This window comes from Balaenoptera physalus, assembly GCF_965194825.1.
Source record: "Balaenoptera physalus genome assembly, chromosome: 12".
Taxonomy (NCBI): domain Eukaryota; kingdom Metazoa; phylum Chordata; class Mammalia; order Artiodactyla; family Balaenopteridae; genus Balaenoptera; species Balaenoptera physalus.
In genome coordinates this window covers 4,575,762-4,594,994 of record NC_138897.1, presented here as the reverse complement: position 1 = coordinate 4,594,994, position 19,233 = coordinate 4,575,762, and the positions used below count along the sequence as shown (strand labels likewise).

Sequence of the window (19,233 nt, the reverse complement as noted above, 5' to 3'; positions counted from 1 at the left end):
GGACCACCAGGGAAGTCCCTTATCTGACTTTTTGATTCTAGCCATCATAGTAGGTGTAAAGTGGTATTGCATTATAGTTTTGATATGCATTTCTCTGATGACTACTCATGTAGAGTATGTTTTCATGTGCTTTTTGGCCATTTGCGTATCTTCTTTGGGGAAATGTATATTCAGCTCCTTTTCTTTAAAAATTTTTTTAATTTTTTAACTTTTGGCTGCATTGGGTCTTTGTGGCTGTGTTGGGTCTTTGTTGCTGCACACAGGCTTTCTCTAGTTGCGGTGAGCAGGGGCTCCTCTTTGTTGCGTTGCGCGGGCTTCTCACTGCGGTGGCTTCTCTTGTTGTGGAGCATGGGCTCTAGGCACGAGGGCTTCAGTAGTTGTGGCTCACGGGCTCTAGAGCACAGGCTCAGTAGTTGTGGTGCACGGGCTTAGTTACTCCGCGGTATGTGGGATCTTCCCGGACCAGGGCTCGAACCTGTGTTCCCTGCATTGGCAGGTGGATTCTAAACCACTGCACCACCAGGGAAGCCCTGAGGGAGCCCTCAGCTCCTTTTAAAATTAGATTTTTAAAAAAGTATTGAGTTATAAGTTTTTTTTTTATATGTTCTAGATTAAGTCCTGTATCAGATATTGATTTGCAGAACACTTTTCCCATCCCGTAGCTCGTCTTTTCACTTCTTTTTGGTGGTCTTTGAAGATAATGTCATTTGAAGCTTTTAATTTTGATAAAGACCAATTTATTAATTTTTTCTATTGTTACTCATGCTTTTGGTGTCATTATCTTATGTATAATTTCTAGTCCCTACTTTTAGCAGAGTCAGAACAACAGCCTTCATTTGGTTTGTCATCGTGACAAAAAAACAAAAAAAAAATGGTTAAAATAGTTAAAAATAGTTACCATTAGCTTTGAGGCCATAATACTTGATGAATAATACTTTTTATTAACAGCAAATCAAATGGCATTTGGCTGAGAATTCTATTCATGGTGTAAAGTAAATGGAAAATGATATGTTTTAATTGAATTAAATAGCATAATGAAAAATAAATGTTATTGATTTTAAAACATTTTCTTCAATAAAATTCTCCCCCCCCCCGCTAAAATTTACGTTATTAATTCTACTCTATCAGTGACATTTCACCTTAACCTATTAACCTTCAGACAACACAAAATGACTGTTAGATGAAGAAATTGGTGATTGACAGCTGGAACAGGAGTGGCTGTTCATTGGCAACAGTGCTTGAACATGAACCATGATGTGTGATGAGCACATGCATGTTGTTAATTAGGATATACTTAGAAGGATGATACTCAGACTCTTTGCTCTAGGGGAAGAGGATGAAGCAGTTGTTTTAAAATTATGTTTTTTTACACTGGGACTTGGGCTTCTGTTGGGAAGCTAAAGAGGGGGAGGGCTGGCTCCCTGACTTGTATCACAGCAGTTTTTGTTTAATCTGTTTTACAGAATGGGAGTTCACGGAAATGTACTTTGAAAAGAGGGCTTCTCTGTTTTTTGGTTTTTTTTGTTTTTTTTTTAAAGTAGTAAATTGAAATGTACCAGTAAAAAGAATTAAAACATGGGAGTTTTTTTGTAAGCTGGTTGAAAATTACTTTTTCTATCAAAGTGGTGTAGCATTGCTTCCTGAGTCAGCAGTATGACGATGTGGTATGCCCCAAATCTGATTTCATGAATTTCATAAAGGACTTTGCACACGCGATCAAATCCATCTCAATGTAAAGGAGACCTCGAGGCTAATTTGATGATATTTTTCATCTAGTGTGCCACTTTATGTCGACTTTTGGACTAACTTGTGTGTCTTTTCTTTATGTTCAAAGGTTTTATGCCGTTTTTATTTTCTTCCCAGGTTCAGTGTGCCCAGTGAGCCACCCCTGACACGAGAAGCATCATCAGCACTTTATTAGTGATGGATACTGAGACGAAACCAGAGAATGATGGGGATGACGGTGTAAACAAAGGCGCAGAGGACTTGAGAGACAGTTCACCCCAGGATGTAGATTGTGGGCCTGTATCTGAGGTGACAGCAGAGTCCTCTGAGAGTTCCACAAGCAAAAGAGGTTTTTTAGAGTCATCAGACTTTGACAGCGCTGTCGTGGAGAACGATGGAAACGAACACGCTTCCAAGAGAATGAAGTTAGCTGAGGCAGAGCCCCACCAGTCGGGAGAGCTGGGCATCCGCGGGTCAGAGAGGCCTGAGGGCGCCGGCCCGGAAGCGGGTGTCCCGTTGGCGGGGACAGGGGCGGGGGCCCTCCTGAGTGACCCTGATGGAGGCGTGTGTCTTCCTGGTGCCTTCGCCGCCCCCTGCAACGTTAGCCCCATGGACTCTGCTTCTCTGGAAACAGACTCTGAGAAGAAGCCCGCTCAGGAAATGGTTTTCCTTGATCCAGGAAGAGAGCTTTCCTTCTCCCGGAACGAGATGCATGCGAGCGGTACCCTCAGAAGCGTGGATACAGTTCTGCAGTGCGGCGCGTGTGGTCACTCGTTTGCTTCCCGCTCCGATTTGGAGAAGCACGCCGAGTGTCACACGCAGCAGCCTGAGGACCACGCGTGCGGCCCCTGTGGCCACAAAGTGGGGAGCAGCGCGGCCTCGCATGTGCATGTCAGGCAGGCGCACGGGCCGCAGAGGGTCTTCTCTTGTGACCTCTGTGGCTTTCAGTGCGTGGAGGAGAACCTGTTGAACGCACACTGTCTCGGCAAAACACATCTCCGGCGTCAGAACCTTGCTGCTCGTGGAGGGTTTGTACAGATCTTAACCAAACAGCCTTTTCCTAAGAAGCCATGTCCCACGGGAACAAAAAGTGTTCGCACAAAGCCAAGAGCGTCTAAGCCAATAGCAAAGAATGGCGGTTCAAAAGGATTACGAAACGTTGGAAGCAAATTTAAAGATTTCAGAGGAAGCATTTCTAAACAAAGTGGAAGTGGCAGTGAGTTGCTGGTTGAAATGATGCCATCCAGGAATTGTTCGCCAGAAAAAGTAGAGATTGTTGAAGAAAATGTAACCTCCCTCGATATACCTCGGAATCCCGAAAACCAGAGTAAAAAGTTAGGAGACTCAGTCACCTCAGAGGGTCTCCTAGAGCAATTGGAATCTACCAGAAACACCCTCCAGGCGGCCCACGGTGTCAGTACAGCCTCAAGACCCAGACCTGAGCGGAACATCCTCCTGCTGGACGGCAGCTTCCGACGACGCAGTGGCACTTTTGCCTTAAGGGGCCAGGCGAAGAAAAGGTTCACTCTTTTAGGAATTAATAAAAGAGGCACTACTGAAACTCAGAGGCTGTGTTTGAAACACTTTAGAACACAGATGAAAACAAGTGCTGCCGAGTCAACACCTCAGCATGCAGAAACCGGTGGCAGCGTCCAGGGTCTGTGCGTCACGTCCGCAGAGACCCAGGACCTGAAGCAAGACAGGAGAAGCTCCCACCTCCCGTGCTCCTTTGACTCGCTGGCGGTGAGGCCGCCTTCTGATGACCAGGTGTTGTGTATGTGTACAGACTGTGGACACACAGCCACAAACAGGACCGAGTTGGAAATCCATGTGAAGAGGTGCCACGCAGGAGAGATGCAGTCTCAATGCCAGACGTGTGGCTTTTCCAGTGCGTCCAGGAGGGACTTGGCTGCACACTCGCACAATCACCAGCATCAGCAGACCGCCCCGGGCCTCAGTTGTCAGTGTTGTTCCTTTACTTGCTTGAATGAAATGTACCTGAGAGACCACATGAAGGAAAAGCACAGTAGGGGTTTCCTTTGCACGCCTTGTAATCTGTTCTTCTCGTCTGAGAAAGACATGGAGGAACACAAAACAACTGAGAAGCACATTCACTTGTTGGGTCAGCCAAAGACTTCTCAATCATTTAACAATGATTTGGTTTTACAGACTTTACCTTTAAGTACTTTAGAATCAGAAAATACAAAAGATTCTGTGAGTGAGTCAGGAAAAGCAGCTCAGGAAGAACCAGTTCAGTCCAGGGTAAGCCATGGAAATGAAGTAAGACATGCGAATAAGCCTCAGTTTCAGTGTAAGAAGTGTTTTTATAAAACAAGATCTTCCACTGTTCTCACAAGACACATAAAACTCCGCCATGGTCAAGACTATCACTTTCTTTGTAAGGCATGTAATCTTTACTCATTGAGCAAAGAAGGAATGGAGAAACACATTAAGAGAAGCAAGCATCTTGAAAATGCTAAGAAAAATAATATTGGCTTAAGCTTTGAAGAATGTATTGAAAGGGTCTGCATAGGTGCAAATGACAAAAAAGAAGAGTTTACCGTTTCTGGGAATGGAAGGATAGAAGGCCATGTGGAAGGTGTGCAATTCCAGGAGCACGGCTGTCTCGACAAGAGCATGCTCCTTCCCCAGGAACTGCCACAATCTGGTGTAATCACCAAAGAGGCTGAATTAGCTTTGACCACTGCCCCAAAGAGAGGGAGACCTAAAGGTAACATCTCACGGACGTGTTCACATTGTGGTCTTTTGGCCTCGAGTATTACAAACTTGACCGTGCACATTAGACGAAAACACAGTCACCAGTACAGTTATTTATGCAAAGTGTGTAAGTATTATACTGTAACTAAGGGAGACATGGAACGTCACTGTGCCACCAAGAAACATAAAGGACGTGTAGAAATAGAAGCGAGTGGAAAACCAAGTTCAGATATCATTGTTGGCCCGGAAGGGGGTAACCTTGAAGCCTGTAGGAAGAACACCACTTCAGCAGTTTCGGATGTACCTGCCAACGAGTCAGCTGAAGCAGACACCTCCGTTTCGGAAAAGCCAGTACTAGAGCAAGGGAATCCAGTCGAAGTCGACGTTGAGAACGTATTTCATTCTACAGATGGGGAAACTAACGGTCACATTCTTGAGAAAAAGGAACAAACGTCTCTAGAACCAGAGGACCTTATCCATCAGGGCAATGCCTGCTCCCAGGGAGATGACGCAGGTACAGGAGACAACAAATGTGCGCACTGTGAGTTTAACGCTTACTCTTCTGCTTCTCTAGAACTGCACATAAAACGGAAACATACAAGAGAGTTTGCGTTTTATTGCATGGCGTGTGATTACTATGCTGTGACTCGGCGGGAGATGACCAGGCACGCAGCAACGGAAAAACATAAGATGAAAAGGCAGTCTTACCTGAACTCTTCTAACGTAGAAGCCAGTTCTGCAGAAATGTCCAGAACCATCATTATTCCTGAAGGGCAGCATCAGCAAAGTTCTGAAGAATTTCAGATAATTTCAGACCAACCCTCTGAAACTCTCAAAACTAGAAATGCTGCTGATTGTTCTATTTTGGATGAGAATACTAATTTAGATATGTCCAAAGTACTCTGCGCTCCTGGCTCTGTAGAAATTGAGACTGAGGAAGAATCTAATCTCAGCGAAGATCATTCCTTTTGTGAAGCTTTCCAGCTGCCCCTTGCCAAGGATAAAGTTATGAAACCGGAGGAGATGGTGTCCCTTAATATTTCCTCTAATTATGGCTCCCCAGGCAACTTTCAGAATGAAAATTCAGGAAGCTCAGCTTTGAATTATGAGACAGCAAAGAAAAACCACAGTATGTTGAATGACGTCAGTGATCCAAACACACATTGCAAGAGTGATGACGGAAACGTAGGGGACAAGGCAGATAAAGTCCTTGGCAAACGTGTGCGCCCCGGAGCTCTAGAAGGAGAGCATTCGGCTGAGAGCACCGTGCTGAGAGTAACTGGAGAAGCGCTCAACCTGGGTAGCAGTGGTCAGAACAAAGTTGGAAGTGTGCAGAGTTCAGGGGATTTGAAAGATGTGCCAGAAGATCCCGTTCTAGAGAATAAGGAGATTCTGATGAATTCCCAACATGAAAGTAAAATAATTTTGGAAGAGGATGGTCCAGCTTCTGATAGCACCGTTGAAAATACTGATGTTTATGAAACTATAATCAGTATTGATGATAAAGGACAAGCCGTGTACAGTTTTGGCCGGTTTGATTCTTCCATCATAAGGATAAAGAACCCCGAAGATGGGGACCTGTTAGACCAGTCTGAAGAGGGGCTTATAGCAGCAGGAGTGAGAATGAGTGAGTTGCCCTTAAAGGACTGTGCTCAAGGTGTGAAAAAGAAGAAATCCGACAGCGGTTCCTTTGCGGAATCCACACGAATTCGTTGTGATGATTGTGGCTTCTTAGCAGATGGTTTGAGTGGACTGAATGTTCACATAGCCATGAAACATCCTACAAAAGAGAAGCACTTCCACTGTCTGCTGTGTGGAAAGTCCTTCTACACGGAGAGCAACCTCCATCAGCATTTGGCCAGTGCTGGTCACATGAGAAATGAACAGGCCAGCGTCGAGGAGCTTCCCGAGGGAGGGGCCACCTTTAAATGTGTCAAGTGTACAGAGCCCTTTGATTCTGAACAGAATTTATTTCTGCATATTAAAGGGCAGCATGAGGAACTGCTCCGAGAGGTGAACAAGTACATAGTGGAAGACACTGAGCAAATCAACCGCGAGAGAGAGGAAAATCAGGGGAACGTTTGCAAGTATTGTGGGAAGATGTGTCGCAGTAGCAATTCGATGGCATTCCTAGCACACATTCGCACTCACACAGGTACGTAAAGTGCAGCAAACCTCTCTTTACCCGCCAGGTGCAGAGGAGTGACAGAGTTCGGACATTTGTTCCCACCCGAATGTGGAGTCCTTAACTGCATTTGCCAGTCGGCCTCCACCCGGTTCACCTCCCACTGCCCTGTGGCTCTGGACGCTGCCATAGTCTTTGTTGACACTTAACATTTCTAAAGGTAATTAATTGAGCCTTAGTGATTCCAAAGGCACGATGTTTGGCAGATTTCTTTTATCAAGAAGCCTGGTCCCTCTGATGGCGTTTGTTAAATTTCTGTCTCTCACAGCTTTTCAGTTGTCTCTAAGTCCTAGTTGTTTGGTTTTCCAGGGTGTCTATTAAGTGGCACTTTGGGTTTCAGAGGACATATTAAGTGGCTTTTGAGGAGTGGAATATGAAACTTGTCTTACAGTTTTAGGGATTTAAATGTATTCATTGCCAGATAGTTTATATCCCAAAGTGTAACTCCCAGGCAACAAGATTCTGCTTTCAAGGATCAAAATTAGCCAACACTTTCCAAAGTTAATACGTCCTGGGGATTTGGTTTGCATGGAGGTAGCACTTGATTTAGTTTCTGTGCTGTCACATGTAGTGTTCCATTTTAATGTTCAATTTTAGGTAGAAATTTTTTTAAAAAACTTTTTGTGGAAAATACATAAGCCACTATTCTAAATTTATGTAAAAATTCGCTGCACTGTTTCTATAAACCTGCCATACATTCTTTATTTTAAATGGACAGCTTTTCTAAATCATTGTGCTCTGCTTAGACAAGTTCTGTCTCCATGGTTGAATTTATGAGTGGATTTGAATAATAAATTCACATTTCAATGAACATATTTTCATTAAAACTGTAAGGTTTATTTTACTGTACTTTTAAATAATGGCTTATTATTAAAGCTATACTTTAAATTCATGCAGTTTTTGAAACTTAGTGCACGGTTACAAGGAGGAAGACAAAAGGGTATGAAACATTATTAATAGTTTAGGGTGATTAAAGATAGATAAAAGTTTTTCGTTGAAGAAAGTAACAGGGCAACCTGCATAAGATTAATCTAGGTAAATATAAACACTGTACTCTTGGTCCCAGCTCTTCCCATGTAGTAGAACCACTCCTGGAGAGTAAGGTCGAATACTTATTTGTTGGCCTTATTAATACCTCTGTCGGTACCGTGTTGCCGCTCACTTTCTGAAATGATATGGTTTTAGAAATCAGGCTCGTTCATGTGTGCAGAAAATAGGTTCTTTCTTAACATGCCCTCTTAAGGCAGATAAAACTGAATAAAACTAAGAGGAAGATGCTAATGGAGCTCTTTTTAGAATTCTTTATGCAACTGTCTGGTCAAGACATGTTGCTTATAATTGATGTGTCCATTACTTGAATTCTCTTGTAATTATAGTCAATAAGTCTTGTAAATGTGTTAAAGCTCACTAAAAGCATACAAATTCAAGAACAGAGTAAGGCTAATAATTTAAAATAATCAATGTAGGCATTTCAGCACTTAATTTCCCTTGTGTGTTGATAGCTGATCATTCTTAATCCATTAAGATTTATTTAGTCGTTTACAATGCAAAATAGGTTTGCACTGGTCACTTGTGCCATTTGAAAATGTCCACCAGGTTAAGTGCAGAATGTAGTCCATTAGTCTTCCTTGACTATATGTATTAATTGCATTTAAAATCAAGTTAATGTGGATGTGAAAGTGAGGTAACTATCAATATGTGACAGAGTAACCCTACTTATATAAGTTACATCATTGATTGTAACATTTAGTAAAAGTTAGCATACTTTTTAACATCTCCTGTTGGCTTATCAGCAAGTACATTTTTATTGTGTTCTGAGGCACCGCAAAGAGCACTCTTCCTGAGTCCCCAGTGCCAGCCTGCGTTTCAATTTTGCAAGTCATTTTTTGGGGGGAGGTTGCTCTCCATGTTTTAATCCAAGGTTTTTTTGTTGTTGTTGTTGTTGTTGTTGTTGTTTTTTCCTGGGGGCATCTTAAAATGAATTGCTTCTCTGATACTTTGCTTATGTCCATGAAATAGTAATTCAGGGACTGTTATTAATGGTTAACTGGAAAAGGGCTTATTCTTCCAATCCCTGTTTTCATATTTTGTGATTTACTATATGTTTTATGTAACCTTTTCTTCCCATTCTTAACACGATAAAAGCAGCACTAGAAGAAACAAATGAGTTTTGGTTATCAAGGACTGTGGGAAGAAAGCCTCCCAGAGTTTTCCTGAGTGCTCGCTGGTATGAAGCCATCCACATGACCAGAAAGAGCAGTGTCTCCTTTCCCTTTGCGTTAGTAATACAGGAAAAGCTGTTCATTTTCTCTCCGGCATTGTTCTGGTAGTTAGAGCTTTAATTTCCTATACCAGAGGTCATTAAGTCGGAAGACTGTCTGAAGCCCTTAACTTCCTGTTCAGAGCGTGCTGGTCCCTGGCGCTAATTGGAAATGTCCACACGTGGGAGAACGTTAGGGCTGGTGGTGTTTGTACCTTAATAAGTGACGGTTTAGAAGCCAGATCAGCTTGGGAAGAGGCGGTTAGGGGGAGTTAGTGCATCGAGCTTAAGCGCAGTGAGGGCAGGGGCTCTGCTTTGCTCACTGCTTCACCCCCATGTGGCGCTGGCTTTCAGTGCTGTTTGTTGAATGAAGGAGTAAACAGATGAGCAGAGGAACCAGTGAAGTGTTCAGTGTAGGGAGGCTTGTGGAGTGGAGAAGCATTAATTAGATAATGGGTTATATCCATCTTACTTGATTCTTTAAGACCTAAAGTCTTCTTTTGATTCTTTAAGTGTCAGTGTCACATCCATGTATGCATAGCAGTTGGCAGTGAATGAAGTTGGGGAAGGCCAGTGCAGGTCTGAGGGGGAGGCTTTGTTTTTAAAGTCTTTGGAATTCTTTAGGTAACATTGCTAGGTGCCAGAAAGCTAGAGACCCTCTTCCATTTTTCCCTTTCAGAAAACCTCACAGGCCAAATTAAAACAAAACAAAACAAAAACTACTGAGGGTAATGCTGTCGCATGGAGTGGGACTATTTAAAATAATATTGACAGTTTATAATAGTCTCAATATGCCTGAGAGACAAATTTAGAAATATATGGTTTTGCACATTTTGCCTTAAAAGTACTATGCCTGGATTCATTTTGGAATGGGCCTAGCAGGCTTAAAAATGGAAACGCTATCAGGAAAAAAAAAATGGGACATTTCTTGTTTTCTTATACAGAAAAATGTTACCCCTAGTCCCATAGTATTAGAATTTTTATGGCCAGAAAGGAGATGTTAACACATCTCTGCATGTAAGATACAAAAAGTAGTCAGGGCCTCCGTGATTTCTACATGGAAACAGTCAACAGGGTGACTCGTGGACGTGTTGTCAGCGCACCAGCAGTGATGGCTGAAACCCGAAGGAACTGCGGTTTCCACCAGGGAGCCACGGACAGTCCACTGAAAGCGCTGAAGGTCTGTGTCCGGCCCCCGTGGCCCGTGTGCCGCCACACAGAGGAACGCACACCCTGTAGTGCAGAGCGAGCACACAAGGGCTTGAGTCACGAGATATTTTGGATCCTTTCACCAAAATTGTAATAATACACGTGTTGAGAGAGCTTTATCTTCTTCGTTTAGAGTCCTGATGTTATTGTTGATTAATAATTTCCTAATTACCTTTAATGCAGTTTAATTTAAAGTGCAGGTAAATTGGTTCTTCTCACTCTTTTCTTTTACAAGTCCCTTTATAGAATGCTGTGTCAAGATGAAATGTTTCAAAGTAGTGATAGGCTTAGTTTTATCAGAATCATTTAAATAAACTGTAGTTTCTAATGTGACTGATAGAATGTGATTGCTGTAAGCTGCAGTCTCAACCTGCTTGTGACGTTTAAACATATAAAGCTGACTAGATATAACCATTCAGGTGCTAAATATATTTTACCTCTACTTCTAACAGTAGAAATGGAAGTATTAGAAGATCTGGCTTCATTGTCTTTGAACTGTGAAATATTCAACCTTGTCTGCCCGTGCTTAGTACTGTTGACTTTTTTATTTCTGTTAGAAGATTAAAATTAAATGCTTCACTTTTTTTGTCAGCTTTTGGGAATTAAATTGAAATTTAAGACTCTAAAATTTTTTACTGAGCGCTTCAATTTCAACAGAGTATTCTTGGAGGATTTTTTTTCAAGGGCATTGTGCAAAGTTCCATTGATCAAAAATGATTTACTGCAACATTTTTATTTGAGCTCTTTTTATATATTTACTAAAGTTCACATATTTCATATTCTGTCTAACTATATTAGAAGAGGTACTTCACCAAGTAGGTACTAAACATGCTATGAAAAATTTGGAAACATTGTACCAATTTTAAACTGTGTTTTTTTTTTTATGATTTTATTTTCTTGAGGATTTAAAGGTGAGAATTAGAAAATGGTATATACGTGTTACACTTTGAAAGAGTGTTGCTTCTTGTTAATATGGGTACTGATTATCAATTAGTAACTATGTTCCAGTTAGAATCTACCTATTACTGGCAATAAGTTTGTGGACTCTGAAATAATTTTGTCTCCTCATTTTTGAGTATAGATTAATCTTATTTCTTTATGAAATAAAAAAATTGTTGGTACTGTGCCTTTTATGTTGAAATATTTGTTCTTGAAATCAACAATAGCCAAAATGTCAGTAATTCTGATTTGCTGAATCATCACAGATTTTTGGCTCTAAAATGATCATAAAAGCAAGTAATTTATCCACTATATATTCTTATATTTTATGGTATTGAAAGAGTAATATCGTGAATAATTTGGGATAAATGTTAGAAAAAGAACTGAAATGTTAATGTGAAAAAATTCAAAGCTGTAGAAATATGAGGGAATGGGGATGTGGCCACTGAGAAATTTATTTGATAATAAATATATTTAAAAAAAATATCAGCTGCTCTGTATACATTTATGTTTTAAAAATGTTCCATTTAAAATGTTAAATGACTTTTAAAGCTATTTTTGTGAATTGTAAGAAAAATATTTGAAATTATGTAGCTCATCTCATCTGCTTAGTACTGCTCAGGTGTATCACCTTTGACTTTAAATTTTAGAAATTTTATTGAAAGTTAGAAATACTCATTGGAACATTAAAGTCTTCTTGGTGGAATAATTGTGGAATGCATGTCTGTTCAAGTTAGAAAGGAATGCAGGTATTCCATTTTGGGGACAGAAACTTGTAATTAGATTATAAGTATGATTTAAGATCTGGGCCTCTTTTAGAACTTTATCAGTAATGTATTATTCAAATTCAAATCATACTTTATGTTAAATTTATTTAGGATCAAAACCATTCAAGTGCAAGATATGCCATTTTGCAACAGCTCAGCTTGGCGATGCCAGAAACCATGTCAAAAGGCACCTTGGGATGAGGGAATACAAGTGTCATGTCTGTGGGTGAGTAAATTGAAACCGTCTCTACCGCGGTGAACCAGGAAGCATGTGCAGGATATCCATTGTTTCAGAATTCAAAACGGATACGAGTAAGAGTGCATGCGTATCCTTCTTTCCATTGTTATGGTAAATTCCTTAAACACAGTTATGACATTCTTCTCCCACTTCTAATCCTGTACTGAAGATGAGCAATTTTATGGGCTACAAGGTCAATTTGAACCTGTAATCTGTAAATTGACTAAATTATAGGATGTTCATTCATATTGCCAGAGAGAAGTGTAAATTCCATTTAAAGACATAAAAAAAATACATAATATAGCTTTAGGATTGTGTATGTATGTATTTTTTTTTCTTTTGCTATACTGCTTTGATTTTAATCGCATTAATGGTTCTTTGGATACATTGGACACATTCTATAAGGAAAAAAGCAGAAAAAGATTTAATTTCAGAGAACTGATTATTGCAGGGATGAAGCTTAAAAAACCAGTGTATAATGTAGGTTTTTGTGTAACGTTATTTCAAAACTTGTTGTTTTCCTGTTTTAGTTAATGGCTCTTTCCTCTAAAGAATCATTCACAATGTTTAATTGTCACTCAAATGTGTTGCATTTAATAGGAAGCAATGAGACGCCTTAATGCAACACTAATTAATTTAGCAGAAATGTTTTAAAGGTTTTAAAATGCCATGACATCTATGGTATATCATAGGACATTCAGAGCTGGATTTTAATACCTTACTTCTGATTAAAAGTATATTTTAATGCTGTTATGCTAGAGAAATTAACTAATAAGTGCATCATATAAAAACACTTTATGTGAAACCTGGGGAACCTGCAGTTCTCATGGTTAATTCACAAAACACTTCAGATTCAATTAAATTATGCAATGCGCACATGTTATATTAGGTTTATTTTTTCAGTGGAAGATTCTTTTGGTTAGCACTACTGTGTAAATGTCTTTTAAGTCAAAAACAGTTTCTGTTTTTTGATGGACTGTACATTTCATCCCAGGATGCAGTTGCATTCTTTGACCCTTAAGATAGTTTTACAAATAACTTTGCAAGCAGTTTTATTAACCATGGCCTGTGATTTATTCATTGGCAGAATTGATGGTTCAGTGACTTGGAGCTAAAGTAAATGAAGATGAACCTTTGCCCTAAAGCCCCCTGAAGATCAGTGGGAGAATGAGTTTTGTTGCTACTGATTTTAGCTGCAAGGGTCGAGTGCCACATGGTTCATTTAATTGCTCCAGGTCTTGGAATTTCAAAAGATACCTCATTTATTGTTTTTACCATGTGAGTTATAGGAAAGAGGAAGGCCCTGACTCCAATGAAAATTTGTGCTATGACAATAAGCAGTTTCTTCTTCGTTTCTGCAAAATAAGTAAATAATTTTTGCATACTATGTTATTAGAAACCTAATTCCATTCATTTTTTATTAGCGTTACCAAAACCTGGAAAGAGAAGAAGAAACTTTCAGAGAGCAGTTTCTGACATATGTAGCGTCAAAAACAATGTCTGATTGACTGGCTTTGGTTGTGTGATTTGAGCAGTGCACACTTGCTTAGCTCATTGCTTAGCATGTACAACTGGCATGTTGTACTAATGGTTTATATAGTGATTCCCAAGTAAAGAATTATAAGTACATATAGCTATGTTGAGTTTTATACGGCTGTCAGAGAGGTCTGCGTGTGTGTGTACACATAGAAAAAGCAATCTAGATTCCCAGATTGTATCTCTTAAAATTACAATAGTCGTTGAATTTTATTTGACCAAGAAATAATAGTTCTCTTAATTTTTTTATGTGAATTTGATTTAAAAGTCACATAACAGTTATTTGTACAGGGTAGATATTTTTACAGTGAAGCTAAAAATTCTGAAGAATTTCAGTAAACTGCAGAATGCCTATCGACCTATGTAGTTGACACAGAACAATAATGAGTTAAATACCCTTTGATACTAAAGAAAGAGTATCATAGGTTGTTCTGTATTCCGTGTGTTTCAAAGGGATAGAGCAGAATGTAGGTTAAAAATTAAAGTAAAAAACGTTAAAAAAAAGAGAATTGGCTATCAGATTAGTGGCAGTAGAGAGCACTGGTACATTAACATTACTGACAATGTCAATTCATTATCATTGATGGCTAAATAATCTTAGAAATGCTCAGTGGACCTATTAGTTCCTGAACGTAAGCAGCTCATGCTGCATTTCTTCATTAGCTGTAATTGCTATAAATTTTACCTTTTAAAAAATCATGCTTTAAAAGGTGAAGTGATCTTTCAGGAACATTAACTCTATAATTTTGTCACAAACAGAAGGTCTCCCACTATGTTTTCTTTTCTTCAGTAGTTAGTATCTTAGTGTCTGTTTTAGAATTTTACTAATAACCCCTTCACTGTTTGAGTTGTAAGAAATAAACGGTTTTTCAAACAGTTCTGTTAGAGTAATAATATATGAAAACAGTGGGGCAGGCACATTTTTAAAGTGAAATTATTACTCACAGTGTTGTACTATTTTTCCTTAGTAACCTCTTGAAAAAATCTAATATTCTATGGTGAAATTGATGAAAACAACAAACAGTACATTTTGTTGAAAAGACCTCAGTATTAATGTTGCAGTTTATTTGTAATTGTATGACTTCTTTTTCATATCTTTAAGATTTTAGATGCTCATCAAATATGTATCATATATTATTTACTAAGGCTTAATTTAAGGGTTGCGCATTAGCTACTCCTTTAATAAAAACTGCCTTTTAAACTTTTATTTCAGTTGTTTGAACCTACACTGATCTTCTTTGAATTTTTAAGCTCAATTTTAAGATCTCTCTGTCCCCCTCATCGGCAAATCTTAGCTACAGTATATCATGGATTTAAGTTAATCTGACCAAAGAGGCTGAATGTATTGTATTCGATGTCTAATTCCTAATGCTAGCTGGGATTCAGAATTCAAGATTTAAGTTTTGTTTACCCATGGTTTACATGCTTATGTCAGGGTATAGGTTTCAAAAATGTATTGCTCTGCACTTCCTGTTTTAAGAACATGTTATAGATGACTTCATTTAAAAGCCTTTCATTTTACTTTCACTTTTAGGAGGAGCACTTTTTGAATTACAGTTTCTTAATGTTTTTCTTACTTCTGAGCATGACCTCAAGAGGAATTTTATAGAATATAGGTGAATTTATATTTAGCACTTGATGGACAGTTAACATGAAAATGTGCTATGGGTTGGACATAGGGCTTAGTGGGGGAGAAAATAAAAAATAATAGAAAGCACCTTATATAGAAGTTAATAATTTTGTTGGGAACATATGTTTAAAAATAGGTAAACACATTTTTACTAAGTCTGTGATCTTTACCTTTGCTATTTTTCAGTAGTCAAGAACTTAAAAATCTCAGTGGCTTAAGAACATCATTGTGGAAGCCATGTTTTGTTAAATTCATTTATTTATTTATTTTAATAATCTCTTCCTCTGTGTGTGTACACACATACACACACACACTAGTGTATATATAATACTCTCCGTAATAAATAGTATTTAAGCAGTGCTGTGTTTTAGTGTACAACTTAATTAGCAGTCGTTTCATTTGTTGATCTCAGTTTCATGAGATTGTTTATCTCATGTTTATTACCCCATTGTACAGATGGTAAACCTGAGAGTAAAAGTATTTTTAGTGATGGAGTTAAATTATGGGCTAGTAATGGTTGACCACTGTTTCCTTCCTTTTAACTGTACCTTTTCTTTATTTCTCTGCTTTTGTAATATCTGTTGTTTTAGTTACTGATTTTAATTTGTACTTATTTTTTTTCTCTCTAGGTTGTTTTCTCTAGCATGTGATAGCTGTAACTTCCAGCCCCCAGCCACTTTTGTTTTCTGCTTTTGCTCAGACTTACATTATTCTAAAAAATTGCTTGCACTGTATTTTATTTTAATATTCTGGTATTCAGTCTCTTTCTCTCTTTCTCTTTTTTTGGTCTCTCTCTGTTTCACTTTTCTCATATTAAAGTGTTGTTTTAAATAATTTTATTATTTTTCCGCATTGTTCTTTATGTGTTGATAATTTATTGCACTTGAGTTGTTACAAATTGAACGTGTTAGTATCATAGAAATAAGTGCCTAAAAAAGTGAAGATTTTATTGTCTTTCCGTTAGGATGAGAGGGGTAAAATTGATCATCTTGGGTTACGGTTTTTGTTTTTCATTACTAGTTACTACAAAAAAAGACTAAGTAGAAAATTAGTAAGTAGCCTGTGATTTCAGTAAACCTGGGAAATGATACCTAACTTTTGTATGCCATTATTCACAAAAACCCCAGTATGCATGATTTAGGGGTTATGTTATTTTCTGACGCTTTCCCTGTGTCTAGTCTTGAATCTTGTATATAAACAGTTGAGTAGTACTTACCTAATCAGGAGAGAATAGAGCATTTACTAAATCTGTCACCTCTGGGTTCATGAAAAGATTCTAGACATTTTCTATTGTGTATTAATGTGCTTATGAACTGTTTATTCATAGTTGGTTTAAGAAACCTTAAATAGAAAGTTACTAATGCAGCAAAACTCTTTTTTTGTGTGTGTGTGGCATTACCTAGTTTTTGTGCATTAGAAGGGATCTCTATGTAGATGATTATAATGTCACTTTCTGACCTTTGCAGCTTGAATAATTGTAAATCATTGCTTCATAACGTGTCAGAGAATGTCTGTACTAGGCAATTAAATGGCAGAATATAATAGACCAAATTATTGCCTGTCATGTTTTCAACAACACAGTTAGTATTTGAGTTACACTTAATCATTACGTGCATTAGCAACTTCATTGGAATCCAGCTTCAGGCTGAGCATGAAATACATTACATTATTTAAACCTCTAATGGTACAAGTCATTTATTTGTGTTGAAGTGTACAACATGCAGAGTTTCATAAAGCAAGGAACACTTGAGAGCTTAATTTATCCAAATCAAAGTCTAAATGCAGATAAACACAAGTGGCAAAAATTAGTAATTTTTATGGGCTGGAAATATTTAAAAATACATGGTTGTGCGTAATTTTAGGCAGCAGGAATAAATTAAAATCACTATTTTTAGTCTGCTCTGAGAACTAAAGCTGTGTATACCTAAATCATTAAGAGCACCATGGGACTGCATTTTTAGCTGAACAATTAATTACAGCCATCATATCTACAGATGTATCCAAATAAAATAAGTTTTTGGTTCGGCTAGTTGTTGTGGTTAAAGAGACATAGAAAAAAAGACATAGATAGAAAAAGTTTGTTTTATATCATGTCATAAATTATGCATGTAACCATATAAAGGGCAGCATCTCTCAATTTTATAAAAAACATCAAAACTAACATGAAAATACTCTTGTTATAAAGGATGTGTTACATATTTTATCTCTATAATATTTTAATGCTTTTTGTTTAATGGTATATTTTTGTCTTTAGTTTGAAAATTTAAAAATCCCACATAATGCTGTCTCTCTTCCTGTCAGTGAGGAATACCAAATGTACATTGTTAGTTTATTCCTCTGATGTTGAAGTCCTTGAAATACCATTTAAATACTGAATGGATGTTATTTTATATATTTTATAAACAAATCACTTTTTATTTTGAAAATCTAGGAGATATCTTGGTTATTATATTAAAAAAAAATACACTTTTTCTCAGGTACAATTTAGGATATTTTTTAGTGAACTGCTTTGTAAATCCAGGAGAGAGTCTGGGGTATGGTTAGGATAACGGGGAAGAAACAGAAGAAACTGTTTCCCGCCTCTCCTCACAGGGAGAGGAGGGCATCTTCGTCACCACCATATCCTGTGCTCCTTTTTTGTGATAGTGTTTTCTTGAATTTTTGCCTTGGAAGAGTAGGGTCATAGATTTATTCCAAGGCAGTAAGTGTGATCAGCTCATAAGAAAATAGAAATAAAATATACATTGTCATTTGTTGGTGTTGTAGTTGAAAACATTGGCCTCTGTCTCTAAGGTCTTTTCCAGTGAAAAGGTCTTATCTCAGTGACTTAAGTAATTTTTGCTTTATTTTTATTTTAAAATGTTCCATGGTGACTTTAAAATTCTATTGTGGAATCACAGGATTCTTTAGCCCTCCTGATCCCAGGAGTGAAATACAGGAGGGCAGCTACTCCTCTGGTTTCCTTTGCCTGTCCTGTGATTTTTTTTTTTTTTTTTTTTTTTTTATTGTTAACCTGTTTTCTCCCTCCCTCTTCCTGTTCATGTGTTTCTGAAAGTCCTTTACTTTCTACAGGGTTTTGCTCTTTGATTTGTCTGAGACTGAATAAGAGGAGGTGTTGGAAATGTAGATAGGAGGGAAGTACAACCATTGATTCAGGTATTCATTCATTTCCCATTGGGCAGATTCTTGACAGTTTCCTCTTCAAGTAGGCCCAGGTGGTGCAAGGGCCCTGTGGTCACGTGCTCCAAGTAGGAGAGACAGACTCAGAGGCAGACTGCAGGGGAAAGAGCAGGGGATGGTGGTCCACAGAGGAGGGGTGCCCAGCTCTGCTTGGGAGCAGCAGGAAAGGCTTCATTCAGAGGATAGTGTTGAGTTGGTTCTCGAAGGATGAGGAGGTATTTATACACAAGGCAAAAAAGGACACTTTTTTATTAGAGGGAACAAAAGAGCAAAAGTAGTGAAGTATGGAATAGCATGGCATATTAAGAACACTGCGAGAAATTCCTGGAGTTTAAGTGCTTAGAAGGGGTGAAGCGGGGGATTTTTTTAACATTAAATATTTATGGAGCATCAGTATGTGCTGTTAGTCTTTAGGGTTAAAAGATCAAAACGATATCCGCTGCAAATGGATGGAGAAAGCTCAGGTAAAGAAATGCCCAAGTCTTTTCTGAATCTTGTTGCCGATTCAAAAAATATTTCATCAGCTAGGTAGCGTGATGTGATGGTGAGTGGTGGTTAGGCAGGCAGCCAGGGGCAGCCCATTCCAGGCAGGGCTTTGGGGAGGTTCAGCCAGGAGCATGGCGAGTTCAGGAGCCGCAGGGACTTCAGCTCTGCCTGAGGTGGGATTGTAAAGGAAGAGGCAGGTGGCAGGGCCGGATCACAAAACTGTGCCGTGCTACGGTGCTGAATGCTGGCCTTTTCCTCTGCTTTCCATCACTTTTTTTTTTTTTTCTTGTCCGACTTTCTTCCTAGTTTTCTAGACTGTGAATAAGCAGTGAAGGGAGGAAATAGAGAGCCTGGCAGGAA

The 19,233-nt window shown here is 38.6% G+C and overlaps 1 protein-coding gene across 5 annotated transcripts in view; it reads left to right on the top strand.

Moving 5' to 3' along the window:
- Positions 1–19,233, top strand: part of ZNF407 (zinc finger protein 407) — a 519,604-nt gene that overhangs the window by 23,203 nt on the left and 477,168 nt on the right. For all 5 annotated transcript variants that reach the window (XM_082417046.1, XM_082417047.1, XM_082417044.1 and 2 more), the window contains exons 2-3: positions 1,864–6,598; positions 11,915–12,029. In XM_082417046.1, the coding sequence (XP_082273172.1) occupies positions 1,924–6,598; positions 11,915–12,029 (4,790 nt within the window). In that variant the 5' untranslated portion in view covers positions 1,864–1,923. The remainder of the gene's footprint in view (positions 1–1,863; positions 6,599–11,914; positions 12,030–19,233) is intronic.